Consider the following 11606-nt stretch of genomic DNA (forward strand, 5'->3'; position numbering starts at 1 on the left):
CCATTACCCTTGCTTGAGGGTAACCCAATCACCCAATTTGTTACCCCTCAAAATAGAGGGGAAACAAAAGAAAGAGAATCCCTTACTAATGATTCATTTCCATTGTTAAACCAAACACTTAATAAAAGTAATGGTTATTGTTACCATTCCACTCCTTTATTTGATTCCATTCCCTTTCCATTCATCTACTTGAACCAAACGAGAACTAAATGTCTCATCTTGCCTGCAATACCGACCACAGTCCAACAGAAAACATGCTTGAAGGACGGCCTAGTCCCAAATGTGCTCCAACCTCCTCAGGGGAAAATAATTCGTACAAGCAAGAGTAGACTGTTACTTTTATGTTCTTCACAATCTTATTTACCACTACTAGCTCATCTTCGAAGATCACTTTGTTACGATCTGCTCACAATTTTTTTTTCTTTTTCTTTTTTTAATGTTAAGCTGCTTATTGGATTGGATTAGTCCACTCAAACTTCGGCTGGATATAAGTATAACTATCTTAGTAATTATGGCCCCAAAATGACCATGATCCATCTACGGATGTCAATAAAGTTCGAAATTGATGGATCAATCCAAATAAACCAACAAAAAAGAAAGATTAGAAATGAAATTTTTTAGCTGAAAAAAAATTCAACGCAAATAGCCAAAACCGAGAATAGCACGATAGGATTTGTGGCTTGATTAACCGATTTTTTTCTTATTATTTAATTTTCAAATTTTATGGATTTTTTTTATTTGATAATAAGATTTTGATACTTGTGAAACGTGTTTTGATTTCTCCAATAATAAATAAAAAATTTCTGACATAAAATTAAAGAAATATAGTTATTTATGCTAAATTGTATATGCAATTCTTATCGGTAACAAAGTTATTTATTACTAATATTATGTAAATTTAATTAAGTTGAAGTGACACTAATTTTTATATCTAAATAAGGCGAAATGTCTTGATTAAAAAAATATGTCCTATTTTTTCTTACAAGAATATGATTATGAACAAAAATTGATCATACATGTAAAATAATCATAAATTTGCGGACCCGACGAATTAATTCAAAATCGAGTGCATTAGGGTTATGGTCGAATTACTTTCATCCGAAAAAAAAATCTATTAACCTAAACCAAAAAATAATTCGAAACCAAATGAGTTAGCCTAAAACTGAGCGGGCCGATCTAGTGGTGCCAAGGGCTAACCGGGCCTGGCGGTTCGGCTCAGGAGTCAACGGTTCCAGTCCGGACCGTTGACCACGGGCCGGTTCCGAAACCGGACTGCCAAACTAGAAGGGCCGGTTAAGGTTTAGGAATCCACGGCTTGTCGGTTTGGCCTGGAACCGCCGGTTCCGGCGCGGCAGTCGAGGCAGCAGGCCGGCAGGCATAGGACTGCAGGAGTAGGTCTTGACCGGCAGGGTTATTGGGCACGGCAGGCGAGACGAACCGCTGGTTTTGGGCGATTCACCGCCGGTTTTCACCGCGGTTCAAAATCATCCACCTTCAAATTCAAATTCAAATTTCTCCCACCAAATTTTAACTATAAATACCCCCATTCTTCCACCTTCAAAATCATCCCATTGTGTTAACGATTCTACACTCTCTTCTCTTCTACTTCTAATTATCCTCCATTCTTTATGTGTTATTGCTCTTGTTAAATTGTTGTTGATCTTGCTCTATAATTCTTTTGTTATTATCTTGCTTAATTGCCTTACTTTAATTTATTGCTATCTTGCTTACATTATATTACTAGTACTACTACTAAGGGGGGTGTATTCGTTGTGGATTTCCACAGACTTTAAAAAGTCCATAGAATTTAAATTCCATGGAATTTACATAGATTCCAGACGATTTTCAAAGAATTCGTGGTTGGATTTCACCCCGATTTTCACTGATTTTCGAAGACTTTACGGGATAATTTTGGAATTGAATTCCATGAAACCAGCGCCCGCTCACACCCAGCGCCCGCTAGAAAAGACCCAGCGCCCGCGGAGTCCCAGCACTCGCTGGAAACCCAGCGACCGCTGGGAATAACACAAAACTATACGTTAGAAATGAAGTTCCAGCGAGCGCTGGTATAATACTTTGGCTACCTCAGTGCTGCTTGTTTCTACAAATTGGATTTCATTGTCAGCAACAGCAGCTTTTACAAATTCTCCATAATTAGGTAGAATATATTTTCTATGAAAGTTTGCACCAACTAGATCAATCACACATTCACTTAAGTAATCGAAGTGATGTTCACAAAGGATTGCTGAGCTGCCTGGGCCCAGCGGCCGCAGGGAACCCAGCGCCCGCTCACACCCAGCGCTCGCTGGCTTCTTGGCCGCAGGCGCTGGAATTCAGCGCTCACTTAAAACTTCATGGATTTCAATTCTCGTGGTTCTTGGCCGGATTTCGTCGTGTGTATTTTTTGGATGAAATCCATGAAAGTCATTCCGGATTTTAAGTCAATGGAATAACGAATACACATAGATTTGTATGGATTTTAAAAAGTCTTGAACGAATACACCCAGATTTATATGGACTTTTAAAAGTCTTGAACGAATACACCCAAATTTCTGCAGACTTTTAAAAGTCTTAAACGAATACACCCAGACTTTTAAAATCCATAGAAATCCATCAAATTCCACAACGAATACACCCCCTTAAGTATTAAATACTATCTACTATACTATATATTTCAATTATACTATCACTACACTCACTTGCTTTACTTTATTATTTTTGCTTTACATTATATTACTACTAGTACTACTACTAAGTACTAAATACTATCTAATATACTATATGTTTCAATTACGCTATCATTACACTCACTTGCTTTACTTTATTGTTCTTGCTTTACATTATATTACTACTAGTACTACTAAGTACTAAATACTATCTACTATACTATATAATTCAATTACACTATCAGTACACTCACTTCACTTGCTTTACTTTATTGTTCTCTAACCTCTATTATCTATATACTTTTCTCTACTTGTTCATTTGTTATCATGTCTCATGGTCGTGGTAATTGTGACAAGTCTATCAATGTCGACTCCGAATAAGATATTGATAGCACTCTCACTTCTTCCACTTTTTCTCAAAATGTTCAAGTTCCATCATCATCCTTTAAGAGTAGGTGGAAAGCGCCTGTTGAACCGCCAATCTAATTGACGTCCCTAGTTGCATCTGTTTCTTGTAATACGATAATTTTTTTCTTTCCATCTTTAAAGAGATCAAACAAATCATTTTAAATAAGAAATCTCTTCCATCATGTGGGCTCATAAGAATTGTCAATTTTCTTTGAATATATATTGTAAGAGAGTTCATAAGAATTGTCACCTTCCTTTGAATATATATTAAAAGAGAGTTCATACAAAATGAGAGGAAAAAAATATTTTTATTATTTGTTCACTATTTTCACATTTTTATTGTGATAGAAATTTTTTTCGGGACAACTCATCTCTACTAATTTTTTCTTTAATATTGGATAATATTATCTTGGGTAGTTTTGTGGAAATATTTTTCAATATTTTCACATCTTTTCATCTCTAGTATACATATGATTAAAATAAAAAAAATATATTTTCTCATATTTTCTTATTTATCATTTTTTAAATAATTTTTTTTAATATATAAATTCAATGGATTAAATTAACTCCTAATTTAATTTCTCTCTCTTTTTTTATGCGTATCTATATTCTATCCTCCGACAGAATATGACTATATTTGGAATAATTGGAGACTCATCATGTTGGATATCACACATGAAAATAAAAATAGAAATGAAAATGACAGATAGTCCAAAACGATATTATTTAGATTATGTCTCCAAAATCACCCACCAGTGTCTTCTTTTCCAAATGACGAACTCAAACGTTTAATACCTGAAACTTGATTCTCGTTTTGGTAAATAAAAGCAAGGAGTGGGAATTGTATTGAGATGTGTTCGACTGAATATAGAAACAAGAGGAGAATGGGTATTGGTGCGCCAACGGCTAAGGGACGTGTACGAGTTGGTGGTGACTCGGGTCTAGCCGGAAACGGCAAGATTCGGGTCAATCTGGGATTTTCTCGTCTTGCCGGAGGCGCTGATTTGGGGAAGAAGATAAAAGCATTCCGGAGCATAGTTCCATGTAGGGATGTCAATGGGTGGGTTTTACCCGGACCAGAACCAGAACCGTTCATTACTCGTTGAGCTATAAGCAATGGTTCTGGTTCTGGTTCTAGACCCGATCCATTTAGACCCTAAACCTGACGGGTCCAGATCCGACCCGACCCGTTTGTTATGGGTCCGGTCCGACCCGACCTGTTTTGCCGCTAACCCACCACCACACACCCCTCCAATTTTTTTTTTTTTTTTTTAATTTTGTTTAAAAAAATTCCTCCCCAATCCCACCCCAACCCTGCCACCCCCACCCACCCCCCACCCCTCCCCCTCCAAATTTTTTTTTTTTTTTTAAATTTTCCTCCCCAATTCCACCCCAGCCCCGCCACCCCCACCCACCCCTCTAAATTTTTTTTTTTTTTAATTTTTTTTTAAAAAATTTTCCTCCCCAATCCCACCCCAACCCCGCCTCCCCCACCCCCCCCCCCCCCCTCCCCTCCAATTTTTTTTTTTTTTTTTAAAATTTTCCTCCCCAATTCCACCCCAGCCCCGCCACCCCCACCCACCCCTCCAAAATTTTTTTTTTTTTTAATTTTTTTTAAAAAATTTTCCTCCCCAATCCCACCCCAGCCCCGCCACCCCCACCCACCCCCCCCTCCAAAATTTTATTTTTATTTTTTTAAAAAAAATTCCTCCCCAATTCCACCCCAGCCCCGCCACCCCCACCCACCCCCCACCCCCCTTCTCCAAAAATTTTTTTTTTTAAATTTTTCCTCCCCAACCCCACCCACCCCCACCCAAAATTTTTTTAATTTTTTTTTAATTTAAAAAAAAATAAAAAAAATAAATTGGGGGTGGGGGGTGGGTGGGGGTGGCGGGGCTGGGGTGGGATTGGGGAGGAATTTTTTTTTTAAAATTAAAAAAAAAATTGGAGGGGGGTGGGGGGTGGGTAGGGTGGGTGGGGGTGGCGGGGCTGGGGTGGAATTGGGGAGGAAATTTTTTTTAAAAAAATAAAAAAAAAAAATTTTGGAGGGGGGGGTGGGGGTTGGGTGGGGGTGGCGGGGCTGGGGTGGAATTGGGGAGGAAATTTTTTTAAAAAAATTAAAAAAAAATTTTGGAGGGGGGGGGGTGGGGGGTGGGTGGGGGTGGCGGGGCTGGGGTGGAATTGGGGAGGAAATTTTTTTAAAAAAATTAAAAAAAAAATTTGTTTTGGAGGGGGGGTGGGGGTGGGGGGAGGGGGTGGGGGGTGGCGGGGCTGGGGTGGAATTGGGGAGGAAAATTTTTAAAAAAATTAAAAAAAAATATTTTTGAAGGTGGGGGGTGGGTAGGAGTGGGGGTGGGGGTGGGGGTGGCTGGGTCTTGGTCATGAGACCATGGGCTTTTTTAAGTTTGGTAATGGGTATTATTGGGTCTATGGGTCTTATAATACCCATGGGTAATTAACCTACCCACACCCATTAATTTTTCACTTAATGGTCTGGTCCGGTGTGGATCCATTAAGCAATGGGTCGGTTCTGGTTCCGGAACCGTAACAATTTTAATGGTTCTGGTCCGGGTAAAACCCACCCATTGACATCCCTAGTTCCATGTAAGCAAAATATGGATTTTTGATTATCATTTTCCTCGTATGAATCCAGCAATATGAATCAACCAGTATTTGCCCCACTTTTCAGTGGATGTTTTCATTTAAGACAATATTGAAAACAAAAAACTATGTGCTTTATTTTTCTTTTTTGAAAGCATCATTATTACTTTTTAAAGTATATAAACATTTTCTATATATCCATAAAAAAGGTTGGCATTTTGTCTACTTTTTAATCAAAGGGAAATATTTAAAGGAAGATATAGAAATACTAGATGTGTGTAAATGGATCGAAGTATAGAACGTGTGACTTCCTCATGCTATTTTTCCGTTGGCCTTATCATTTATCAATTAATGCTGCTAGTTGTAAGTTTCTGAATTCTCGGTAGATTTTGTTCAATCAAATATAACAGAGCTAAATATGAAATTGAAATTTTTGGGGGGCTGAAACTTGATAAGAACAAAAATAGAACTGAGTGGTGAGCGAAGTTTTTCCACTTGCCAATTTCATTAAATATGATATATTTGTATATTATAAATTAGAAAACTCGTAGAAAATGACAAAAAAAAACAAACAAACAAAGGACTAGAGAGATGTGAAGACGGAAGTCCCATAATTTATACGAGAAATTGGAAAATCTGGAATTAAAATACAATGGGTATACATACTGCTTTAGTATATAGAAACCGAAATTTGAAACCAGTGTGCTGTCTGCTGATATATATAAATAAGAATACAAAAGCACGTTAAAATTGAATAAAAAATATATTAACGAGTTGTTCCCAAGGCCAAGAGCTTGGCAGAAGTTTTAAGCCAGATGCAGTTCAAATCAATCTATTTGAAGAATAAATTAGCAATAATCTCTTACGTAGATGAAGGGGTAGAAGTGGTGGTATGGTACTGATTGCCCCAAATTGGAAGAACAAAGCAAGGAAACGTCACTCACATGTGAACGGAATATCACCGTATTTTTGCTTTCCGACAAGATAGAAATTCAATCCGCAGACTTGCTGAGATACATATCTATCGACTATCGACCCACTACTATTTCATGAGCAATCTATACTGTTTTCAAAGTCCATAAAGAGAAGCGAGGCAGAAAATTGGGAGTTGAACCAAAATGGCCTTCTCTTCAACCGGGAGCATTTTTCTTGAATTATTTCTAGTAATACTCTTCATTCCAATCCCGGGTTCATGCAAGGGAGCAGACAGCATTACACCAAGTGTGGTGATTGAAGATCCCGAGACGATCGTGTCGACTGGAGAGATCTACAGGCTCGGGTTCTTCAGCCCTCAAAATAGCAGCAATCGTTATATGGGGATCTGGAATAATGTGTCTAAAGAATCTGTTGTGTGGGTGGCCAATAGGGATAAACCCCTCCTTAATGATTCGTCTGGGGCGATTACCATATCCGAAGATGGCAATCTTGTTCTCATGGCTTCCAACAAACAGATTCTTTGGTCATCCAATGTCAGGAATCTTTCCCAGAATACGAGTGTTCAGCTTCTGGATTCTGGGAATCTTGTCTTGCGGGATAACTCAAACGGCCGCGTAGCATGGGAGAGCTTTAGGCATCCTGCTGATGCTTTCCTGCCAACTCTACAAATAACTGACAATAATCGAACAGGGGAGAAGGTTGTACTAACCTCGTGGAGAACTCTGGAGAATCCAGACTATGGAGATTTCAGTGCTGGAATCCAAGCTTCAGCCATTCCACAAGTGTTCATCTGGAACGGGAGTCGGCCGCACTGGAGAAGTGGCCCCTGGAACGGTCTCATTCTCACTGGAGTGACAGATATGTATGCTGTGTATCTTGATGGATATAGGCTCACCAGAGATGAATACGGCACTGTCTCCTTCACTCGGGATTATTATGGAAATATTTTGATGAAAATCATTTTGAAGCCGAATGGAAGTTTCGTGCAGACAATGTGGGATGAGGCCAGGAGGAACTGGAATGTCACATGGGTTGCTCCGATTGATGTTTGTGATGTTTATGGTGCATGTGGGCCTTTTGGGAGCTGTAGTTTGAGGAATTTGCCGATGTGCAGCTGTCTCAAAGGGTACGAACCAGTAAACTATGAGGAATGGGTTAAAGGGAACTGGAGTGGTGGATGTGCGAGGAGGAGTGCCTTGCAGTGCGACAGAAGTGATAGCTCTAGTGATAAAAGCAGAGGAGATAGATTTTCTATGCTCGCGAATGTTAAAGTGCCCGATTTTATTGAGGTAACAGTAGGTAGGAAAGATGAATGTGAAGGTTTGTGCTTGAGAAATTGTTCGTGCATAGCCTATTCACATGATCCCGGTATTGGTTGCATGTTCTGGAGGGATAGTTTGATTGATGTTCGCCAATATCCCAGTGGTGGTTCGGATCTCTATGTGCGCGGGGCCTACTCTGTCTTAGGTACTTGTTTCTCTTACAAATTGGTGTTTATAGCTACATATCCAAGTTTAGAATTTGTTTTTGTTTTAGATGAGCAAAGGGACCTAAAAGTGATCATCATAGTCCCAGTGATTGCTGGATTGACAGTTATATCCATTTCCATACTTGCTTTTTGGTTCTGGAGGACTAAGAGAAATGGTAAGGGGATGTGATAAAAATAGAGCATCATTTATATGCCGCCGTAGTTACTATATTTGCGAATGATGCTATCTCTGTTTGGTGAATTAGGAACTGAAAGAAAACGCAAAAAACAAGCTTATCCTTTAGATTCAAGTGAAATGGCGCTAAGAGATGATGTAGTTGAAGTTAGTCTGGATGAATTACCATTGTATAGCTTCGACACACTTGCAAAAGCTACAGACCATTTTGACACGGCTAATTTATTGGGGAAGGGTGGTTTCGGACTCGTGTATAAGGTAAACCACTTCTTCTCGTGCCATTGCCAGAACTTGTTATAATTATATTCAGGATTAATGTGTAGGGTAAGTTGGCAAATGGGAAGGAAATTGCTGTGAAAAGGCTGTCAAGAGAATCTGGACAAGGGTTGCAAGAATTCATGAATGAAGTAGTTGTGATCTCCAAACTGCAGCACAGGAATCTTGTGAGTTTGCTTGGATGCTCCGTTGAAAGAGAAGAAAAAATGCTGATTTACGAATTCATGGCCAATGGAAGCCTAGACGTGCTTCTTTTTGGTGAGTTGAACTCTTAATTCAGATAGCATGTTGTAATTAGTCCTTGCACAAGTGTTGATGTATTTGTTTGTGATCATGCAGATCCATCTCAAGGAATCCTGGACTGGGAGAAACGTTTCAATGTAATGCAAGGTATTGGAAGAGGCCTTCTGTATCTCCACAGGGATTCGCGATTGATGATAATCCACAGAGACTTAAAGCCAAGCAATGTGTTGCTAGACGAGGATTGGAGTCCCAAAATCTCAGATTTTGGCATGGCCAGAATATTTGGAGGAAGAGAAGATCAAGCCAACACTGCTAGAGTGGTTGGTACATAGTAAGTGAAGTTGAGATTGGCTCAATTTGTTATATCTTTAGTGACTCAAGCAAACATCGTATTGCTGCAGTGGATATATGGCACCTGAATATGCAATGCGAGGAAGATTTTCAGAAAAAACAGATGTGTTCAGCTTTGGTGTTATAGTGTTGGAGATAATTAATGGGAGGCGAAACACGAGCTTCTACGATGATGATATGGCTCTTAGCCTTCTTGAACATGTAAGGCCTTTTCTTTCCCCTCTGGTTTTTACTTATTAAGTTCTCCAACTGAATCTAAATTTCCCAGGCATGGAGACTATGGAACCAAGGCAATTTTGAGGAATTCATAGATCAAAGGATATATAGTCCAAGCTTGGTGGCAGAGATCATTCGATGCATAAACATTGGATTGCTTTGCGTCCAAGAATTTCCTGACAAGAGGCCCACAATGTCAACTGTTTTATCAATGCTTGGTAAAGAGATTGCTATTCTGCCTTCCCCAGAACAGCCTGCATTTACTAAGAAGCCAACGAGAAACCATCCGTTATCGTCTTCCTCTCAGAGCCACGAGACAACGGGCTCCCTCAATAATGTCAGTATTACAGTGATTGAGGGGCGATAACAGAATAGCATCGTAGAAAGATGAAACAGCAAAAACCAAGAAAAGAGAAAAAGGGGAAGATGAGAAAAGTGAGAGAATCTGCAGAAAAGGTGTGGATTGGAGTCTTGTAACTGAAGCCTTACTACAGGAACTAGGCTGCTTAAATTCATATCCACTTCCCCTTCCTTTAAATCAACCTCTTGAAAGAATACGATTCATTTTAATTTTATTAAACTCAACTGCTTAATCATGCTTTATCCGACCACCTCCACTTTTTCTCCTCGTGTAGAACTCCAAAGCAGTTTCAAATTTGAGATGAGTGAGAATCTTTTAGTAAAGCAGGTAATAAAAGTAGATTCTGTTGAGTTCCTTTGATAAATGAGACTCTAGCTCTCTGTATTGCAGATTATGTTTCTTTTCTTTAATCCTATTCTGGAAAAAGAGTTGCTCCTCGAATTTATTGGATATTTCCAAGTAAATGAACTGCAAAAGGAAAAGAGAAAAGTAGGCTAACAAGAAGAATCGATGCTCACAGCTAATTATTTCTTGCATTAACAAATTAAAGCTGCGTCCAAAAGGGGACGAAAACTAGGTATATTTCCTATTAATCCTAATACAAAACAAGCATTTGGCTTTTTTACTCTCTGCAAAAACTCTCGATCCCTTTATATATGTATTTACCTGTTTTCTTGCATGCTCTTCTCACCGGAATTTCCCTTTTTATTTTCCCTCCAACAACCACCCAAATAAAAGTAGCATTTCCTCTACATATATTCTTTTTTCAGTTGTACTTTATAAAAAAAAATTCAAGAAAAGAAATTCTTGGGCTTTTCCATGCAACTATATAAAATAGAGGGAAGGATTGACGTGCAACTGAAAGACGATGGCATCAACTGAACTCAGTCTTGATTGCAAGCCCAATATCGAATCTCTGGTTTTGAAAAAAACACAGAAGCTGGAAGAATTTGTAGCCCGTCTCGAAGAAGAAAAACTCAAGATTGACGCCTTCAAGCGAGAGCTTCCACTTTGCATGCAACTTCTCAGCAACGGTAATTCTCTTGCATGAATTCTCAGGCGTTGAATTAAATAATAAATGGTGATAATTTGGATCAGCTATGGAGGCGTCAAGGCAGGAGCTGCAGTCGCAGAGGATGAAGCAACTCTCAGCAGATAAAGCTAAGTGGATGTCATCTGCAACACTCTGGAACCATCAAGTTCCGCCGCCGGAATTAAGGCTTGCGCCGCCAGAAGACAGCCATGTTTGTACAAGAGAAAACTCGGGTGACCATAAAGAGAAGAGGAAGGCCAGGAGATGTTGGTCGCCACATTTGCACAGCCGTTTTCTCAATGCGCTGCACATGCTCGGTGGTTCGCAACGTCAGGATACTACTACTATATATTCACAACCCTTTTTTTTTGGTATTTATTAGAAAAACTAATTATCCATTTTGGATGCAGTGGCCACTCCCAAACAAATAACGCAACTAATGAAGGTTGAGGGATTGACTAGTGATGAAGTTAAAAGCCATCTGCAGGTACTCTCTCTCCCCTTGATTAATTGGAGTTTTAAAACCAATTACGAATTTGTGTGTCCACAGAAATACAGACTGCACACAGGAATCCAGGCTCCAAGCCCAGTGGTAGTCGTAGGTGGCATATGGGTCCCACCAGAGTATGCAGCCCACGCCGGAGCATCGCCTGCCGCCTTCTATGGAGCCACCGCTCCTACAATACTGCCACCGCGTTAGTATAGACCTTTTTTTCCTTCTTCTTTTTTATAGGGCAGGGGAATAGTGTTAATTGTTAAGGACTGTTTGGTCCAATTAAATGGACCAAGGTGTAAATGGGCTAATATTTCTTATTGCGCTCTACTCGTACTAACATCTGAATTTTGCTCAA

At 39.4% G+C, this 11606-nt stretch overlaps 2 protein-coding genes across 3 annotated transcripts; both read left to right on the forward strand.

Annotated features, from left to right (window-relative positions):
* The first annotated feature begins 3836 nt into the window (after nt 1–3836).
* On the forward strand, nt 3837–9957 carry LOC130985624 (G-type lectin S-receptor-like serine/threonine-protein kinase At1g11300). Its single transcript, XM_057908694.1, has 8 exons — nt 3837–4118; nt 6546–8078; nt 8148–8255; nt 8346–8533; nt 8599–8809; nt 8891–9125; nt 9196–9346; nt 9414–9957. Exons 2-8 carry the CDS (start codon nt 6794–6796, stop codon nt 9726–9728), a joined length of 2493 nt encoding a protein of 830 aa, XP_057764677.1. The 5' UTR covers nt 3837–4118; nt 6546–6793; the 3' UTR covers nt 9729–9957.
* A 361-nt stretch (nt 9958–10318) lies between these two features.
* Nucleotides 10319–11606, forward strand: LOC130985625 (transcription factor NIGTH1-like). Of its 2 annotated transcripts, XM_057908696.1 has the most exons (4): nt 10319–10756; nt 10821–11084; nt 11166–11242; nt 11306–11606. In XM_057908696.1, exons 1-4 carry the CDS (start codon nt 10591–10593, stop codon nt 11453–11455), a joined length of 657 nt encoding a protein of 218 aa, XP_057764679.1. In that variant the 5' UTR covers nt 10319–10590; the 3' UTR covers nt 11456–11606. The 2 variants fall into 2 exon arrangements, with proteins under 2 accessions (XP_057764679.1, XP_057764678.1); XM_057908695.1 differs by having other exon boundaries at nt 11166–11606.

The sequence above is a fragment of the Salvia miltiorrhiza genome, chromosome 5, assembly GCF_028751815.1.
Source record: "Salvia miltiorrhiza cultivar Shanhuang (shh) chromosome 5, IMPLAD_Smil_shh, whole genome shotgun sequence".
In the NCBI taxonomy this organism is placed as follows: Eukaryota; Viridiplantae; Streptophyta; class Magnoliopsida; order Lamiales; family Lamiaceae; genus Salvia; species Salvia miltiorrhiza.